The sequence below is a fragment of the Urocitellus parryii genome, chromosome 7 (assembly GCF_045843805.1).
Source record: "Urocitellus parryii isolate mUroPar1 chromosome 7, mUroPar1.hap1, whole genome shotgun sequence".
NCBI lineage: Eukaryota > Metazoa > Chordata > Mammalia > Rodentia > Sciuridae > Urocitellus > Urocitellus parryii.
In genome coordinates, this window is record NC_135537.1 from 73,012,253 (window position 1) to 73,032,651 (window position 20,399).

At 42.4% G+C, this 20,399-nt stretch overlaps 1 protein-coding gene across 1 annotated transcript; it reads left to right on the forward strand.

The window, feature by feature from the left end:
• Positions 1–1,689: 1,689 nt before the first annotated feature.
• Positions 1,690–19,217, forward strand: LOC113196531 (epidermal retinol dehydrogenase 2-like). The gene is made up of 7 exons (XM_026408489.2): positions 1,690–1,800; positions 5,186–5,532; positions 8,888–9,019; positions 11,834–11,933; positions 15,208–15,352; positions 16,761–16,886; positions 18,983–19,217. The coding sequence occupies exons 2-7, from the start codon at positions 5,200–5,202 to the stop codon at positions 19,074–19,076; spliced, it is 930 nt and encodes a 309-aa protein (XP_026264274.1). The 5' UTR covers positions 1,690–1,800; positions 5,186–5,199; the 3' UTR covers positions 19,077–19,217.
• Positions 19,218–20,399: the final 1,182 nt, after the last annotated feature.

The following is a 20,399-nucleotide window of genomic DNA, read 5'->3' on the forward strand; positions in this document are numbered from 1 at the left end:
CTTATAAAAGTCCTTTCTTGTCTTTCAAGATGCTGGCCAATCCCCTAAGTTTTCCAGCAGTAAGTCAAAGTGGAGCCTTCTCCATATAGTAGGGCATCTGGCTCCTTTAACTGCATCAATAGTGCATTCCCCATGCCCTACACCTATATTTGCAGATCACACTCAAAATTTTTTCTTGAAGTCCACCCCCCAACTTCTGATCAGAAATAAGGGACAGCCTAGGATTCTATTCAGAGAAACCATGAAGATGATGGAAGGCTGGCGTTTTCCAATAGCCTCGCATTTGTACAGACAGGCTGCATGATGTGGGGTCCATCAGTGAATGTCTCTGTGCTTCCTCCGATCCTTCTCATTTCCAGGTGTTGCAAACACTGTATTTGCATTTGGAAGACCCTTCCAGCCCAGGTCTCCTCTTCCAGACTGCTTAGGTGTCCCTCTTTTGTGAGTCCTGGGTCCACCTGAGATGCATGTCTAGCATCTCATTCTGCAGTAAATGAACATGTCTCCCACTCCTGAGAAGCTCTGCAGCTGGGTGAAGACAGTTGACCTGAAACTAAGGCACACACACCTATCCCCATTCATCTTTTTACAGAACAGCTACTGGAACACTTTTGACCACTCATCAAGCAACTTCCTAAACACTGAAAAGACACTCAAGGATCTTCCCTGAACCTATTTTTCCAGGCTTACAAGACCTACCTGTTACTTCTCTCCTAAATAAAGAACAAATATGCAGTTTCTCGGCCCCCTAAACCTGTCCCAGATAGAGGCTAATGAAACCTGCTCTCCTCTAAGCCTTCAGTACTTATTTGGGTCATAGCAGCCCCAAAGATCAATTCCAAACCTGATCTTATCCTGCCTCCTTGTTTTTTTCCTCAATACCCCAAAATTTTTTTTGCCATCTCTGCTACCTGTGCCACCCATTCCAACTGCAGTGGTGTCATGCTTATATTAGATCACTCTCTAATTTTATTAATGGATATTTCTCTCTTTTTTCTTCTTGATAAATACCATTGCTGTATATTCTGAATTTTCAAACACAAGAGGATGTTCGATACACAGGTCAGAATACAATGGTGACTTATTCTATTTTTTAATTTCTCAATTTCATCTTGTTAGAACAAATGTCTCCCTCTCCGTCTTCCTCATGGCCACCTGCCAAAGCAATAACAGCTCCCGCGTCAGCACCCACTCACCTTCCAGCGGCTCCCAGCCACACGCCCACAAGCCTCTGCCTTTGGGTCCCAGGAGCCAAAATCAGATACTGCGGGGGAGCTCTGCATCCGTGCCCTGCTGAGAGGTGTCGGGGCAGGACCTGGACCGCCCCCTCAAGGACCCCAGTAGTTGCCTCCTCTTTGTTGTCTAGTTCCCAGCTTCAGGGGATGTACGTTTGCAAACACACCTGGGGAAGGAACTTTTTTTCACGCTAATACCTAGGTCCCTTCCAACCCAGAAATTCTGATTTTAAAATCCAGGGTGCAGCCTGATCGTCACAACATTAAAACTTAGGAGAAATCCGGAAGCGCGCGTCCAGTCTCCACCATCGATTTTCCTCCCAAATCAACCCGCCTGGGAAAAGAAAGCTGGCCTACGTGGCGCGCGGGGACTCACTGACCACCCCACCCCCGCCGCTGGCGGCACCACCCCCGCCTCGGGCGGGCCAGTCCCGCCCTTGGACTTAGGCTCGAGCCCGCGCCAGGATAAAACACCTGAACTTCACTGAGCTGGTAGCTAAGGACACGGGTGCCTGGGGCGGACGAGGCCGGGTTCTCGGCGGGCAGCGAGGGGGAGCGTGTCTGGGTAAGTTGTCGCGGGTCCTCGGAGCTGGCTTTCGTAGGAGGTGGCGCCGTTGCGCGCCACTCCAGGGCCCTGCGGGTTAAATGCTCCGTGAGCGCGAGGGGGCGCGGGCGGGAGAGCGGCGGGCGGGAGAGCGGCGGCCGGATCGCAGGAAGGGAACTCGGTGTAAGAGAGCAAGGCACCTCTGAGGAGCTCATGGCTGCAACATCCCCAAGGTCCTGGCTCCCGTGTCCGGGGACAAGGCTCTACCTCACGATGAAATGAGCTGCCAGTCTAAGAAAGGGAGGCCTCTCTGATCTCTCTTGTTTCGGGGTCCATTCTGCCCAGATCCCTGGTCTCTGCTGCTCAGTGCATGCACCTCCAGCTCCCCACTGCCCCCCAAATCATCCCTTTCAACAGAAGCTGTGGTTGGCAGTCTGTACACCCCACACTCCCTGCCCCAAGCCCCAGACCAAGTGCCCTTCCCAGGGCAGAATTGTTGTGCTCTGGATAGCAGACAGCCCCAAATTACATTGCGCCTAGTTAGCTCAGCTCTTGGATTTGTACACCAGTAGGATGGGCACATCAAAGAAGTATTCAGCATGATTAAATTTCAATTTAATACACTTGTGCCTTCCTAAGAAAGAGTCTTTACAATAATATGGAAATGTATATTTAGTTTGTAAGTATGCATTTATATTTACATTATGAAGGAATATACTTTATATTACATTATATCTGTGCGCCCCGCAAGGGCTGAGTGCGAGTCAGTGCCTTTATTCCCCTAAATTAATTCAGACATTTCATGTGGGCTAGCAGTGACCATATAATGCTTCTTAATATTTTACCTGTATTCACTCGTTTACTCCTGCATCTAATTCCCTGTTGAAATGAGGATTAGTATTCTCCACAGTTTAGAATTGCTCTTTTTAGAAGAGGAAACTGAGACATAAAATAGTTTTTACCGAAATTACAGGAAAAAAAAAAAAACAGTGATGGATACAAAATCCCAACCCAAACTTTAGTCTGTAGACCTCACTGCCTATATGGATACATAGCAGGTATCCTAAATCCCCAATGGGGGAGACCCCTGGCTGCTTAAGAACCTTGGAGGTCTCTGCCAAGGTGGTGATAAAGCACGCATTGGTCCTAGGTCTTGCATCGTGCTAACATTGTGACCGTGGAATAGTGAAGTCTTATTAAGAGTTTTTCATGTCACGTAGGTCAGTGATGAGATTTCTATCACTACAGTGCTAGATATCACAGAGTACATGTCTGTCAGTCTGGCATGGACCCCTATAAATATTAGTGTGCTTGAAAGCAAGCATGGTGGCCCAACCCTAGTCACCTGGTGTGAAAGGAGTACTGATGGAAGGAAGCCCTGACTGTACACAGTCTGATCCACACTCTTGCACATCTGCAAGTATGTGCACCATTACTTTGTATTTAAAACAAGAGTCTTCCTTCAGGACATCTTCTTTCCAAGTTCTGCATTGCTGGGAGGCCCAGCCAATCATCTGAAAGTTCCTCTGTAAAAATATATCAGAACAAAGTTGGCAGAGAGTTTGAGGGCTATCTCCCATAATGGGTAATAAAGCCCAGTGCTCACAGCAGAAAACACTCTGTTTGACCTGAAGGGTCATGTCTCCCAAACCAGATTCTTATTCCCTGGATAGCCCTGGATGTACAAAGCAAAATCTCCTCAATATAAACCATTCTGTCCCCTGTCAGAAAAGCTACTGCCAAATCTTTCTACTTCCTGCCATTCATCATTTAGTTATCTGCTTAAAGGTCACTTCCCATCAAACCTTCACTCTTGCTTTCTACCAGGCCCCCATCTAAATCACCTCTCCTGTCATCCACCCTGTAGCACCCTACACTTTCCTTTATAACATCATAACTTTTAATAATGCAGTTAACCATTTAAGATCTGTTTTTTCAAACTAGTCTAGTTAGCTCACCAGTGCAGAGAAAATGAAAGTCTACCATCCCTCTCTACCATAGAGACTAGAGTAGAACCACCTTGGGGTTGGTGCTCAATAAACAGAACAAATGAACCAACCTGGTCCTGTAGTACAGGGACCTCCGACAGGTCCCATACATCTTCAATTGGATCCTCAATCTCACCTGTAGAATAAGCAGTAACAACAGTTTAGATCATGTATCTCCAGCATTTCTTTAGAATGGTCATGTACCGACCCCTTATGCAGATTAATCCAGTTGTGCATAGCAACTGGATAATAAGAGTCATTAACAGAAACTCATTGATCCTCAGTCAGCATGTAGAGTGAAGACCTGCTGCTCTCTCCTCACTCCTTCCACCTCCTGACCCCTGTGTCTTCATCTGAACCTCAGTAGAACACCCCATTCAGGGAAGTCCTCTGCCTCCAGCTCAGTATGCTCAGTGCTAAACAGATGTTCTCATCCTGGAGGAAATAAAACCTTCCCTTCTTTCTCAGCTATTTGTTAGCAAATTATCTTATTAACTTATCCTTACTAAAGTATGAGTCATTGATAGCAAGATATAAGCATGGATCTCTAAATAATTTTGTCATATGGGGGGGGGATCCTGTTGGGTACCTCTTGGTGAGCAGCACTGTGAATCTGAGAAATATTATATCAGCTTTGAAGTTCTTTCTGTGAGCCAAGATTAGGGTCAAGCATGGAATATTTTCACTTCATCTGCAGAACCATCCTATGCCATAGAACCAGCACTTTATACCACCCTAGGCCCAGAAAAGCCCCAGCCTTCACAACTGGGCAGGGCCAAGACAGGGCAGGGGTCAAGACCTATATCCTATAAATGACAGGGAGCTAGTAGCATGGGATCCTTGGGGTTTATGAATGGATATATGATACTCACAATGAATCAGTTGGAAAAGGCTTAGGGCATCTTATTTCTTCTCTTCAAATACTTTATACAAGTAGAATTTTCAATTGTCCTATTGAATCTCAGATTTTAAGTATCAAGGCAAAATTAAAGAAGCACAGGTCGAATGAGAAAGTACAAACCTAAAAGGGGACAAAAACAAAACCAGAAAGGTAGCAGTTATGTCATCAACAGGACCAAGATGTTGGAAGTCCAATCATCCAACAGGACTCAAGGTTATCATGAAGAAAAGTAAAGTGGGAAGAAATGATGAATGTGTCCTTTGAGTTAAATTTCAGTGTGTTGGTTACAGTTCTCAGTTCACAAACATTTCTGTACATAAAACACACAGTGGGAGAACAGTTATGTGCAGAGCTTGGGGCTGTGTATGAAAGCTGGACAAGATATGGTCCCTGTGGGTTCCTTCCCTTCTGAGTCCAGAGCCTGCAGAGATGTTTAAGTCGAGCTTCTTGACTACTTTCACTACTTCAGAAAGTTAGAACTCCATGTAGTGAACAAATTTTCTCTCCCTTTCTACAGGTGTCAGCCAGAATATGTCTTCCAACCTGAGAGCAGCAGGGAAATTTCTTGTTTTCTTAGGAAAATCACTGTTTAGTATTCTGGAGGCTCTGATCTTTGGCTTGATCCCAAGGCCACGGAAGAACGTCGCTGGTGAAATAGTCCTCATAACAGGCTCTGGGAGTGGACTTGGGAGGCTCTTAGCCTTGCAGTTTGCCCGCCTGGGATCTGTGCTTGTTCTCTGGGATATCAATTCACAGGGGAATGAGGAGACACTCCAGATGGCTCGGGAAGCTGGAGCCATGAGGGTGCATGCCTATACCTGTGATTGTAGCCGAAAGGAAGACGTGTACAGAGTGGCCAATCAGGTAAATTTTGGAGACCACTGTTTTCTGTGGGTACTGAGAACCCTATGTAAATAATTTGGCCTGCATCGTGTTGGTTGTTAGTTTGCTTTTATCAATGCCCATTTGCCTATCTCCAGTGTCCCTTTAATTTAAAAAATAATCTTGTGGGGGAATGGGAATTAGGATTTTTGAATTTTTATTGTATGTAAGCTGCTGTGCTAAGTACTCTGTATCATATCATAATATTATAAAGTAAAACACTTTATTATCTTCTTTTCACTAACTGTAACACTGAGGCTTGAGCAGGCATGTTAGCTTATCTAAGAAATACAACTAATAAATAGCAAATTCACAGCCAGGACTCCAATATGCCAAATAGTAAGAAAGTTCTTGTTTCATATAGGCCCATCTCTTTGCCCTTGTAAGGATTCCTCTGCCCTTCTGTTGGTATAGTCATGCATACACCACACATCACTCTCTCCTGGGCCACATTTTGGCTCTCAGAATTGCTCAACTTAGTGAGAGGGAGGAACCAAACCAGTCTGCTGCAAGCAGCCCAGCTAGCTATTTTGCAACCTGCTTCCAGGCTCCACCAATACCTTGGTACTCCCTCCCTCACCTCCTAGTAGGGAGCTTTGCAGGTCACAGCCATGAGTTCTTGCTTTCCATCTTATGTCTTTCTTACCACCAGCTCCAATCACAGGCTGCCCATTACAATGTGGAGATCCAAACCTGACAAGCTCACATAGTTTTATGCTGGGGCCACACTTCAAGTGCAGCCAAACTCCCAGACTGAGTGGTTAACACATGAAGCGCTGCCTGGCCGACTGACTTACACGGACTATCACTAACTCCTCTGGCCAGTCTTAAAGAAAAAAAAAATGGTTCATATTCAAACAAGGAGGGTTTTTAGTTATGGGGCAGGTTACTGTGAAGTGCTCTATCAATAATCACCTCCCTCGTCGCTGGATCTGTAAATTAGTTCTGTCAAGCTTCTTGGCTTCTTAAGTGATCCGACATGTCATAGAACTAGCTCATTATTCAGCTATTATCACTTTGGGCTCTTGGAGAGAATCAATGATGTGCTTTTCTGAATTCCAGGGAAGCAAAATATTCCCCATCTTTATAAGCCAACCATTTCCACTTCTTTTTCTGGATAACAAGAACATATCAGAAAATTCTTAAGAAGTATCCCCTGGGAGACTGACCAAAGAGAAATTTTTTAGTGTAGTATGACAGTGTTTAAAAATTGTGTCCCTGGATCATGACCTAGCCTTGAATTCAGAAGGCCCAGCCCTGCTCTTTGGCAACTCAGATGAGAGGTTATTTTGTTCAGTAAACACAAGGTAAGGCTGCAGCTAGGTAGCTGTCATTTATCCTTGATGTGATATGTGGGGATGTCCTAACTATGTATTTAAGGATAGGGAGCCTTAAACAAGGTGATTCAGGGTTACTGTGGCTTGGCATACCTCCTACTGTGTCATTCAATTACGCAGCTCAAAAAAATCATAGCATCTTCAAAATTTCTTAAAATTCATTTCTGATTCCTAATGTTCAAGATCCTGGGATACGTGATCACTGGGAGAAGCAGACATTTCCTACTGCCCACTACACTAGTTAGGAGTGGTTGGGAAATCTCCATGGTTGGGGAATCCAGAGCAGCCATCTTGGCAATTTGGAGCTGGATGGTGACATGCACGTCAGCCCAATGGGCTTCCAGCAGTTTTGTGTTTTCATACGGTGGGCATGCAGAGGGAAAGCCCAGCTAACAGATGGGCACAGTTCATGTGCTGGTCTTTGGAGAGTTGTCATACAGGGTTAAACAGATTCACTCTTACACTAAGGGAAATAATAAAGAAGGAAGGAAGGAAATCACTTAAGAATTAGAATCCGTTGCATTCTCCTTAAGGTATGACTCTTGGGCCCTTATTTAAAAACACTGTGCCAGCAAGATTTTTCTCATTCCAAGAATGAGCATGTTGCTGTTACCATTCATCATCAGTAGATATAGCACATAACCTTTGGTGTAACCTCTGGCTTTTCCATCCCTGACCCTGAGCTAGGACACCAGCCTTTAATATTGGTGCTGTCTTTTAACCCTGGTCCTTCTCTGGCTTTGGCTTTGGCCTCAGATGGAATGATCCACTCGTTTCTAGCCTTGACTGCTGTCCAAGTTGGATTTTATGAAATATTTTCGCCACTCTCCAAATCAGGCTTGTAGTTAATAGTTTCCAGTGCTTTTTGAAAACTCTAGCTTAAAATTGAGGTTCCCCCTAGTTTTTATTTCATCCACAATTTTTCCTTGGCAACAGACCCAGGTAGTCTGAATGATTAACACACCTCATCCTGATGCCAAGAACCCAGGCCTTCCTGGTTGATGACTAGCAGATGAAAAAGATGGCAGCTTCTGCCTGGCTTCTGTGACACCTTGTCCCCTTTGCCATACTGCAGTGATAACTTTGTGTCATCCATGCAGGCAGGTGCACACGTACACATACATATTGCTGGAGATGTAAGTGGCACCTCTGTGAGCCTCCTGTAAGAACACATGGCAACTAGAGTGGGTGGTTCCCTCTGACTTTATGGGTCAGGGCTGTTGCTGTGTGGTCTGAATTGCAGTGATGAAATTCAGAACACAGATGGGAACACAGGGCCAGTCCCACCTCCTCTCATCGATCCTAGAAAGGCCTCTGTCCACTCCTCACATAAAACCAAGATCACACACTGAAGGTTTGTTAAAGGGTAAAGGCTCCAGTGTTACACCCAGAATTTTGATTTCCTAAATAAAAATGATTGAATGCCTATCTTAACCCATATTACAGTAACACACATGACTCACAGATCTTATACCTGAAATTTTGAGATGGAGAGAAGAAAACCAGCCCGTTGATACGAACAGGGCAGGCAGATTCTAATCTGTGCTGTGTGTTGAAAACCTACATTATCCTTCTTTCTCTTGCTTATTCCCTACTCCTCCCCCATCTCTGTGTGTGATAGGTCTTGATCTAGATGCCATTTGTTCATAATAAGGCTATTCTTATGCCTCCTCACATGGATTAAAATGATATGCTGTTAACAGAGGGCATAAAACAAAGGTATGATCACAGAGTAGAAGAACAGCTCTAAGTGTCAAAGGAAAGTAGCATTTCAGCAATGGAATCTTTTTTAATCTCAGAGGGAGAAAGAAGAAGAAAAGCATCAGATTTTGGATCTCCAGTGTGCAGTCGACATCTCAAAGGAAATAAAACAAATTTTTTAGAAGGCAAAAATTCAGTGTGAGTTAAGGATGAAAAAGATATACAACTGTGGGAAAATCAAACCCAAATCATGTAAGGAATTCCTATTTTGATGGGGTTGCTCTTGTTATTTAACTCAGGTTAAAAAAGAAGTTGGTGATGTTTCCATCCTAATCAATAACGCTGGAATCGTAACAGGCAAAAACTTCCTCAACTGCCCAGATGAGCTTATGGAAAAGTCATTTGATGTGAACTTCAAAGCACATTTATGGGTAATTACTTTTTCTTCTCATAATACGTGTAAAATTAGTCATTGCAAAGTACTTTTGTACTTTCCTCTTGCTCTTTAACATTATCAGACTTTCAATAAAGCACAGACATCTTAATTTTTTTTTTTCAGTGCTGATGTTAGAATCCAGGGCCACACACATGCAAAGGAAGCACTCTATCACTGAGGTACACCCCCGACAAGACACCTTAATTTTGGTCTTGTCCTGGATCACTCACCTATCCTCTTTTTGAGCCAATTTAATCTCTAACTCCAGAACCTCTGTTCAGGGAATCCTAAAGAGACAGAACTGTCCTAATGGTCAAATTTCCATTTATTGATTGTGGCAAATATCTGGGGACTATTCCAGGAAGCTCACATGTCTTCTGTATCCACAGGTTTCACATCCATGGATCAAACCTGTTGTAGATCAAAAATATTGAAGACAATTTAAATTTTTCCTCATCATTATTCCTAAGCAACACAGTATAACAACTATTTACACAGCATTTACATTGGGTTAGATATTATTAGTAATCTAGAGATGGCTTAAAATATAGGGGAGTATGTGCATAGGTTATATGCAAACATATGCCATTTTACACAGGGAATTTGAGCATCTGTGGATTGTGGTATCTGTGGGGATCCTGGAACCAGTCCTTCTCCCTGAATATCAAGGGATGATCTATTCCTTAAAACAATTCTGTGGAGATGTATAAGGATCATAGAACATAAAATTTTGGAGGCGGGGGTGGGTACCAGGGATTGAACTCAGGACCACTCAGACACTATGCCACATCCCCAGCCCTGTTTTGTATTTTATTTAGAGATAGGGTCTCACTGAGTTGCTTAGCACCTTGCTTTTGCTGAGGCTGGCACTGAACTCATGATCCTCCTGTCTCAGCCTCCAGAGCCACTAGGATCACAGACGTGCGTCACAGCGCCCGGCTAAAAATTTTTTCAAGGGCACATGTGTGGCATGACCAAGGTAATTTTACAACTTTACAGTAGGCTTCATCAGGGACACTTTTTATTTTTTTTTTTATTAATTTTGGGATGAGATCTCACTTGCCCAGGCTAGTCTCGAACTCCTGGACTCAAGTGATCATCCCCCCTCAGCTTCCTGAGTAACTGGAACTACAGACATAAGCTACCTCACCTGGCTCTAGCAGGGACATTTTCGAAAATAAAGAGGGCACCATTAATAGGAGGTCTATTCTAGGCAAACCAAGACCTTTCTCAGTGCCTGAGTAGAGAAAGATATGGTTCTCCGAGTAGCACCATGTACCACCAGTGCTAAGGGACACAGCCCTGCCTTCCAAAGAGATGTGTCCACGCCCATTAAGTTGCATTTTCCTGGCCTTTGCTGACACCAGCCATCACGGGGCCCTCACACCAAGCATGTGGCCTCATAAGGCCTCTCCCAGCTTGGGATCCAATTGTTCCAGCCCTGGACACAGCTCCTCATTCTTAGGCAAGGAGGAGGAAAAGCAGGAAGAGGGCACAGGAGAACTTCCCTAACTTACATGGTAGTTCTCCTTTTTTTTTTTTTTTTTCTATTTTTTTCTTGCGAGTTGTTCCTTAAATGCTAGTGTTTCCCTGGCCCCTGAAATTCCCTCCCATGCTCTCCATTCACTCTGGAAAGTTCAAATGCCTATAGGTGACCTGGCACAAAGTGTGCGATTTAGTTACCAGAGGGTCAGAGAGCTGTAAGACAGCCAGGCTCCCGGCTTTCAAAGGCAGCATCCCTACGGAGAAGCAGAGAGACCCGTGCAGATCCTGAACACAGGATGCTTTTTATTATGCTGTGCTGTTTCCTTTTCTGTATTTTGATTTTCCACCTCTTGCTCTGTGTTCGTTTCTGAAATTTAATGCATTGCAGGCAGATGAAGAGGGCTTGACCTCTGTGAGAGATCCCTCTACTTAACATTGTTTTCCACATATGTGACTAATTACTGCTTTGTTACAGGAAATGCCTTCTCCAACAGCTCATTTCTCTCCCCTGTACGTCCTTTCTCCAGATTCCTAATCAAATATGAAGGTGTTTTTAGCCAGGTGGAGTGGTGTACGCCTGTAATCCCAGCGACTGAGGAGGCTGAGGCAAGAGGTCAAGGCCAGCCTCTCGGCAACTTAGCAAGACCCTGTCTCAAAATAAAAAAAAAAAAAAAAAAAACTAAAAGTGTTGGGGGTGTAGCTCAGTGGTGGAGTAACCCTGGGTTCCATCCTCAGTACCACAAGAAAAAAGAAGCAGAAGGTAAAAGTATTCTACATGACTAAGACATAACAACATAAGTTCTAACAAATAGTCTATTTATGAATTGGAATAAAAATGAAAGAAGTAGAGGTGAGTTTCAGTTTAAAACAAAATGCTCTTTTTCAGTGGTTGTCAACAGCAGGCTATCTTATAATGGTTAGAAAAAAAATTGAAATTTTAAATAAGCCAACAAGGAAAAAAAGCAGTATACAACTTAACAATCCTATCATTTAAGTACTCCTTGGTTTTTAGTTTGCAGCTGCCACAGCTAATTTTCCTATACTGTTTCAATTGTTGTTTTATATTGTGTTGTTAAAGCTCAAATGCAAACACAAAAATAAGCATGAATTTTCATAATGGTGGAATTGCCTTAGTAAAATATTGATTTAACATGTCAATCAGGTTAAAATAATTAACTTTCCAGGTGTTGTAATTTTTATATTCCCGTGCCTTTGGGTATTTTTATGAACTAAAATCATTTTTAATCATAAGTATCATATAAATATCTGAGGAAAGTATACAATGTGGTATTAAGTGTTAATAGTTTTCCTTTGCTCTTCTTAGACTTATAAAGCCTTTCTACCTGCTATGATTGCTAATGACCATGGACATTTAGTTTGCATTTCAAGTTCAGCTGGATTAGTTGGAGTAAATGGGCTGGCAGGTAAGAGAAATATATTTCATAATTGCAAAATTCTTTATAACCCTAACTTACATGGTAGTTCTTAATAACCAGCATTGACTGTATAACCCTAATAATAAAGTATAATGAATCTTAGGGAACAAGAGAAGTGGTTGAGAACTGCCCATCAGATAAAGTTGGACTATGCCCTTTGGAATCATTAGGTCTTATGCAACCCCCAGAATTTAAAAGACAGAGACCGAGCAGTACAGTTGTGCCCAAGCAATTAAATTCACCTGGCACTGTCAGCAGGCCAGGAAGGAAGACTACCTGCCTTCTCTCAAAGGACATAATAGTCATTTTCATCACACTGTGGACAGGGGACAAAGGAATAAACTAAGATCTTTGGCCAAAGAGACCCAATTCAGGAACTGACACTAGGAGGAGCAGAAATCTTGACCTCACCCTACCAGCAGTCCCCTGGAGCAACTGTCCTGGGTCCTGGCTTGCACACGTCAACTGAAACTCATGTAATAGAACCGTAGCAGCAACACTCAGATAACAAACGAGATCGTTTGGTGATCAGGCACTTCTGAACCACTTGAGCCAAGTGTCAAGGCTCAAGGTTCACAAATTCATGTTAGTTCAGTGCATTTCAGTGACATGAATAGGGTTTCCAGAACCACCCATCCACTCAGAATATTACCACTTTGTACTCCCTGGACCCTGGACTTCCTTCTGTCCTTTTGAGAATTCATCACAGGTTATTAATACCTCTCTATTACATGTCTTATAAATCACAGGCTTTTGAAATCACTCAGGAATATTTACAACTGCTGTTAATCCTTTTTCTGACACAATGTCTCTGTCTTCAAAGATGAGACTTGTCCACCCCCAGCACACCTGAGAAATTAAGTGTAAGACTTGTTTCCCATGGTGTGTATTTCCCACAGAGTGAGTCTTGGTCGGCTGTGTTACAGCCACCCTCCCCAGGGAACTAGTTGAAAATGCAGATGCTGTGTGTCCTCTGATCTTTCTGCCTACCAGAATCTCAGGAATTAAGGGCTCAAAGAGCTGCATTTACACCAGATGTCTGAGATCATCCTAGAAGCTGCTCCAGACCCTCCTGTCCCCTTTCCTCCCTCTAGCCTCTTACCTCTGTCTATGCACCCCTGAGGCCTGGCAGTCCCATACCTGGCACCTTTACCTGGCTCTTGTCAGTTGTAACAGCCGCATCAAAACATAGCGAGTAAGTACTCTCCTTTTGACCGTGAAGCAAAGGAAAGTATTCATCCACCTCAATTTTATTTCTCCAAATCTTTTTCACTCAGCAAATTGAATATCCAAGTATTTTCTGGAAGCAAAGATGATTATAGACAGAATGCTCAAAACCTCTGTTAGTTCCATTCTCCACTTCCCCCTGCATTTTCAAGGTCTTTAAAAGATGGCAGTTGAAGCTAGGAAGTCCTTTTGTTTCTTTTCTGGAGGTGGAAGAAGTAGTTATAATTGGAAGTTACATTCTGCCTATCATGGAGGCAGCGAGCAGTTTGTTTTCATCAGTTTATTTTAAACATTTAGAATGTTTGTTTAATGTGATTTATGTATGTGTATATTTGTGTGTATAATAATGAGAATTGTCATTTTCCATTTCCAATTCTAGTTTGGTTATTACTCATCACAATGATAATAAGGAAATCGTAGTTGAAAGAAAATTTGGTCTGATTATCACAGCCCTTACTGACCCCTCTTTCTTCCCACACCACTAGGAAGTCACGTAGGAAGGTTTATTTCCTTTGGGGGATGTCTTTATGTCCCAATGGACCTGAAGTTTTTTGAGATAGGTTCAGGATGCACATATGGTGCCCCATGTAACAGCTAACACAGGATCAGACAGTCATTAACTTGTAAGTTAGTCTAGCAGTGTGGCCTCTAGGAGCACCCCTGCAGCCCTTCCTATCTTGGAGTTGGTCATTCTCATCTTGGAGTTGGTCATTCTCATCTGACGTTCTGTTGACCCCATTTCTTCCTACTCACTCTTCATCCTTCCAATGGAGCTAGGCCCAGATCAGAAGAACTCTGAAAATTGTTGTCACATTTTCTGCTGCTATTAGTGTTATGAGTCAACCTTAATGTAATTCCATTTAAAAACTATGGAATACAAGAATATCTCAGAGATATTGCAGGTTTTGTTCCAGGCTACTTCAATAAGGTGAGTCACATGGGTTGTTTTTTTTTTTAATTTCTCAGTGCAGATGAAAGTTAGATTACACTATACTTAAAATATTAAGTGTGCAGTAGCATTATTTTTTTAAAAAAATCACATATTACGTACTCTTTTTTTTAAAATGTCTTTATTTTATTTTTAATTGGTGTTGGGGAATCAAACCCAGGGCCTCACCCATGCTAGGCAAACGCTCTACCTCTGAGCCACAACCCCAACCCCACGCATTATGTTTTTAACCTTAACTTAAAAATGTCCCACTGCTGCTGGGTATAGTGGTGCACACATGTAATCTCAGCGATTTAGGAGGTCAAGGCGGGAGGATCACAAGTTCAAGTCTAGCCTCAGCAACTTAATAAGACCCTATCTCAAAAAAGCAAAAAGGGTGGGGGGGGGAGCTGGTGTGCAGCTCAGTGGTGAAGCACCCCTGGGTTCAAACTGCAGTACCAAAAACAAAACAAAAAAACCTGTACTGCTAAAAATATGATCATCTGAGCTGTTGGAAAAATGACACCAATAGACTTAATGCAAACTTGCTGTAAACCTTCAGTTTATAAGATAATATCTGTGAAGCACAATGAAGCAAAACACAATAAAACAAAGTCTGCTTTTTCCCTGCTGTGACCAAAAGACCTGACAAGAACAATTTTATAGAAGTACATATTTATCTGGGGCTCATGGTTTCAAAGGTCTCAGTCCATAGATGGCCAACTCTATTGCTCCTGGCCTAAGGTGAGGCAGAACATCATGGCAGAAAGGTCTGGAGGAAGAAAGCAACTCAGAATGTGGCATTCAAGAAGCAGGGAGGAAAAAATAGAAGAAGGGAGAGAGCTGTGCTCATCGGGGACAAAATATATACCCCAGAGGCATACACCCGCAGTGACCTTCCTCTTCCAGCCACTCCCTACCTGCTTTCAATTACCACTCAGTTAATTCCTGTCAGTGAATTAATGCATCAGTTAAGTTTAGGTTCTCATAATCCAATCACTACACCCTGGACTTTCTTGCATCGTCTGACACATGAACTTTTGGGGGACACCCAAAAGTTATATAGCCATAACACCTATATCCGTAAGTATTGTTTGTCTCTTTCAGATTATTGTGCGAGTAAATTTGCAGCCGTTGGTTTTGCAGAATCTATGTTTGTAGAAACATTTGCCCTAAAACAAAAGGGGATTAAGACTACCATTGTGTGCCCATTTTTTATAAAAACTGGAATGTTTGAAGGTTGTACGACTAGGTAAGTATGCCTTTTGATTTCAAGGAAACAACATCATTAAAAATGATTGCTATCTATTTGATTCTGTTTTATCTGTTTTTTTAAAGTTGTTCAGAAGGTGTCTTTCTATCATTCAGCCTGATTGTATAAGTAGTTTCAGAATTCTGTCTTCACGTGTGTTTGTGTTAACATACTGAATCAAATGCAGATGCTTTATGAAGGCTACTAGTCGTTGTAGTAGCCATCTTTGGCCCCAGATCTGCTTATTTAACTTCCAGACTGTCCTTTCCACCGTCCCCAATTCAACCCTCTTTCCTGATTCCAGGAGGACTAGAACTCACTGAAGGAAACTCTAGTTAGTTTGGGCTGCTATAACAGAATACACCATGTGACTTAAACAACAGAAATTTATTTCTCACATCAGGGCTAGAAGTCCAAGATCCAGTATCTGGTGAAAGTTTGCATATGGCAGCTTTCTTCTTGCTATACCATAATTTGGAGGAAGGAGGGGGAGACACACACACACACACACACACACACACACACAGAAAGAGAGATCATCTTTATGATGGCTCTTCTCATAAGGGCACTGTTTTCATCAGCTTTTTTTTTTTTTTACAGCTGTGACCAAAAGACCTGACAAGAACAATTTCAGAGGAGGAAAAGTTTATTACCTCACAGTTTCAGAGGTCTCAGGCCTTAGACAGCTGACTCCATTGCTGTCTGCCTGGTGTGAGGCAGAGGAAAGCAGCTCAGAATGTGACTACCAGGAAGCAGAGAGAGACTAAGATAAGCTCATTAGGGACACAGTATAACCCCAAAGGCACACCCCTAGTACTCATCTCCTCCAGCCACACCCTTCCTGCCCACAGTCACCATCCAGTTAATTCATTCAAGTAAATGAATGCAATAATTAGGTTAAGGCTTTCATAACCCAATCATTTCACCTCTGAGTATCCTTGGATTGTCTCACATATGAACTCTTGGGGACATCTCATATCTAAACCATAACAAGCACTAAACCCATTCATGAGGACTCTATCCTTATGACCTAATTACAAAGACCCAGGCTTTGACTTGTCAATTTGGGGCAAATGCCCAGTTCTATATGTCATGGAGACAGCAGGCAGTTTGTTCCCAGTGACTTGTTTTACAACATTCGTTTGATATGGTTTCATATCAGTGTTATTGTGACATTAGTGTCTTCATCAGGTTCGTCATTTTTTTAATGTTATATTCTAGGTGTGTTTTAAATCACCATGTTGATCATAAGAGAATAAATACAGAAACAGAGGAAATCTGAAAGGAAACAAAATAAGTGATAATGTCTTACAACTTTCTTATTCCTATTTTGAAAGAATTGTTTTTATTAATTTGTTAATTGGGGTTTTGTTTGTTTGTTTGTTTTGTTTGTTTGTTTATACTCTAGGTGTCCTCTTCTGTTGCCAATTCTGGATCCAGAATATACAGTCAGAAAAATAGTAGATGCTATTCTTCAGGAAAGGCTGTATTTGTTTATTCCAAAGTTCTTATACCTCATGTTGTTTTTAAAAAGGTATCAGTATCAGTTTTTCTATTACTTCCCTAACATGCCAATCAATAGTTGAATCCAAATCCTACCAGGAGGAGCCATTTTTTTAAAAAAATTGGTAAATTTTAAAAGGGAAAAATCTATGTCCTGTTGATCCCATCTTTGGACCCCATTTGTTGATACAATCCAAAATTTCCATAGCTGCTATTCCTCCCATGAGTCAAGAAGAAAGTGCTGCACCCTCCCTGCTACCTTAGTATATTGCATTATTATAAGCAGTGGATTTCCTGAATTAACTGGGAGCAGATCAAAAGTGGGTGTTTGGGAGAGATGCTTTTTCTTGTTCCCATCATGCTGGAATAGATTTTGTGCCCAGGCTTACTCACATTTAGATACAATGCTTTGTGTTCACCACTTGGCTAGCAGCCATTGCCCTTCCTGCATAAGGAAATTTATTTTCTCATTATCAAATGAGGGTTTATATAATTAGATTTTATTATTTATATCATTATATTTATTATCTATTGTCTATTTTATCCATACCATAAATTTCTGAGGTATTTGGATTAGTGCCTGACCTTGACTTTGGGGCCTTATACTTTGTGCAATGAACCAAAAGTCTTTCTCTTTTGAAAGACTCCTATCCTTTTCCAGGCTTCACCTAGCACAGGAGGGATCAATATGGCTGATGGGAAGATGTCTGAGGCAGGGTGAAGGGTCTCTGACAAGCAGTTTGAAATCCAGGGTTATTATCCTGCTGTTTACCAAGTCTGTGATTCCTAGCATGCCCCAGATTCCACAGGCCTCAGTTTCTTCATTTACAGTGTTTGTCAGAGCTGTAGATATAGATGAGTGTAATGCACTTAGTGATCAGGTAGTGCATGTATTCACACAGTGAATACTTCTTGCCTACTAGCAAAGGCAAGCTCTAAGAATATGGGACTTAATTTTTCTACTCTGAATAACTGTGGAAGTTGTACTTGCATTTAGTGTCCATAAGTTCAGAGTCATCTATGAAAAGAGGGCTAGACAGTTCCCGAGAAGGACAGAGGAAACATGAAGAGGCTCAGGGAAGAGGATCACGTGAAACACTTCTTCAAACATTCATTCAGCAAACATTTAGAGAGCTGTGTGTGTGTGTGCCATTTACCACTCACTACCCCAGGACCTGATGTTACAGCAAAGAACTATCATCATGGAAATTGCCTTCTTAGGAGTGGATGGTGGGAAAGAATCACACAAAAAAAAGTAAAGGAAAAGAAAAGGTATGCTGATCACCATAAGTGCTCTGAAGAAATACAAAGCCAGAAAAAGGAATCTCAGAGCAGGAGGTAGAGGGGAGCCAGTTAAGACTTAAGTGAAGTGCTAGGGGAGGACTCCCCAAGAAATTAGTGCTTGTCCAGAGCCCTGAAGTTGGGGGGGACGTGAACCACCTGGAGATCTTGGGGAGCCCCCACAGGGGACAGCAAATGCAGAGTCCTTTTCTTTACTCTTCTCTAGGACAGGTCTCCGTGTACTGGACCTGCCTTGACATTTCCTCACTCTGCAGTGTTGAAGGTCAAGGTCAACAGTGCTGTATCCGAGTGATGCTCATGGGCGTCTGTGGGGCAAGTGGGGATAGAGGAGATGAACCATGTTAGTCTGGTCTTGCCAAAGGTGTGAGGACCTGTTGCATCTTGTCCTCATGGTAGTCCAAGAAGGAAAGATGGATGCCTTTGAGGAAACTGAGGCCTGTAAGCTAAGTAAGTTGCTTGGGCTGGTATTGCAAATGACAGAGCTAGAAGTCCAGCCAGATGCCTCTACCTCCAAAGTCCATGCCTACAAGCCCAAGACTTCTCTGCTTCCACTCAGTATTATGTAGGTTAGTGATGCTGCAGAAATGAAAGGAGAAGTGAATTGAACAAGGTAAGTAAAGCCAGGAAAGGTAATAAAGACCCCCTGAGCAAGTGTCCCCTATATAATAATAAGGTTGTTAGCCTTAACTACATCTGCAAGAAACAATGATAGTTTTCAGCTGAGCAAAGATGCTTTCATGAATGGTAACCAAGAAGGTTTATTCTTTTGGTTCTCTCTTTTTTATTTTACTTTTTATTTTTTTATTTTTATTATTTTTTTTTTAGTTTCTTGCCCACCAAGACAGGACTGATCATAGGTGAATACTTGGGTGTCTTAGAGTCAATGGAAGGTTTCACTGGCCAAAAGAAGAAAGTCTAAAGACCAACTCCATGGCTGATTTCATCGGATACCCAATGCGACATCGAGTTCGTTTTGAATAAGAAAAATGATTTTGTTCAACAATAGAACGTATCTGGAAACAAGTACCATTCCTATTTCTGCTATCTGGACTAGAATTTTCAACCCATGTCTTTGAAAAAAAAAAAACATTGCTGTCTTCTTTTTGTTGAGTTTGGTTGTTTGTTTTAAAAAATAAAAGCAGTCCATTTTTGTCATTTCACAGTTACAACAGATGTGTGAGAGAGAAAAGCTCCTCTGATCTCCCCTAAGATTCGGTCACCAGGGAGGTGTCTCCTATGGAGCAGGTGGCTGTGTTTGAGCCTATCTGGGCAGTGAGGTGCTGGGGAGAGCACACAGCAAGTAGCTGGAATGCCCTCCTTCCAGAGGACACAGAGGTCTGGATTTCCTAGAATCTTCTCTCAGCGTTGGCCATTTGGAACCCAGATCACCTAATGTAGAAAATGCCGATCCCCTGTGCTTTCTTTCCAACGCAGCTTCATAGATGCTTGCTTCTTGATGCCCTGGATACTGGGTTGTCCAGCTGAAGGTTCAGCCAGAGCCAGGGAAACTTACCAGTCCCTTTTCCTGAAGGTTCCTAGACCCGACTCTCAAATGGGCTCTCATTTTATTCCCTAGAAGAGAACAAAGACTGATTGCAACTTGCTCAGAAATTGAAATTCTACAGAATTAGATTTATGGCTCATTTATCCCCCAAATATTCTTATGATTCATTGAAAGTGTTTAACTTTGTTCAAGTTGGGATTCACAGTAAGGTATTTTTTTTTCCCCAGAATGAGCAATTTTATGCCTTTCAATTCACCAGCGCTGCCCTCACCTTGAAGCTATTGTGTTCTTACAGTTTAATCAACTGGCAAATTGCTTTCATGCTTTGGAGATTAACTCTAAAAGCAAGATTAAGAAAAATATGTTAATTACCACAACCCTGGAACTCCTTCCCAGGCTGGTTGGGGACACCTGCCTAGTGCAAGAAACAGTAGCCTTTTTGTCCCTGCTCTCTTGGGAAGCAGGAAGGGATGTGAGATACCTCGTGGAAGACCCTAGAAGAGGAAAAAAAGAGAGAGAATTTGAATTTCTTAAGGGTAAGATGTTACTCTTGGAGGAGCAATGGGCTAAGGCAGTACGGGGTTTAGTATACATGTGGACTGATTCATCTTGAGCCGCCTGCACGATACTGAATACTGTCTTCCTCCGTTTCCTTCCCACTCAGCCTTCAAGAACTGCCTTATGATAATAATGACGAACATTCATATTTATTGTGCTCGGTGCCAAGCTAATCACTTT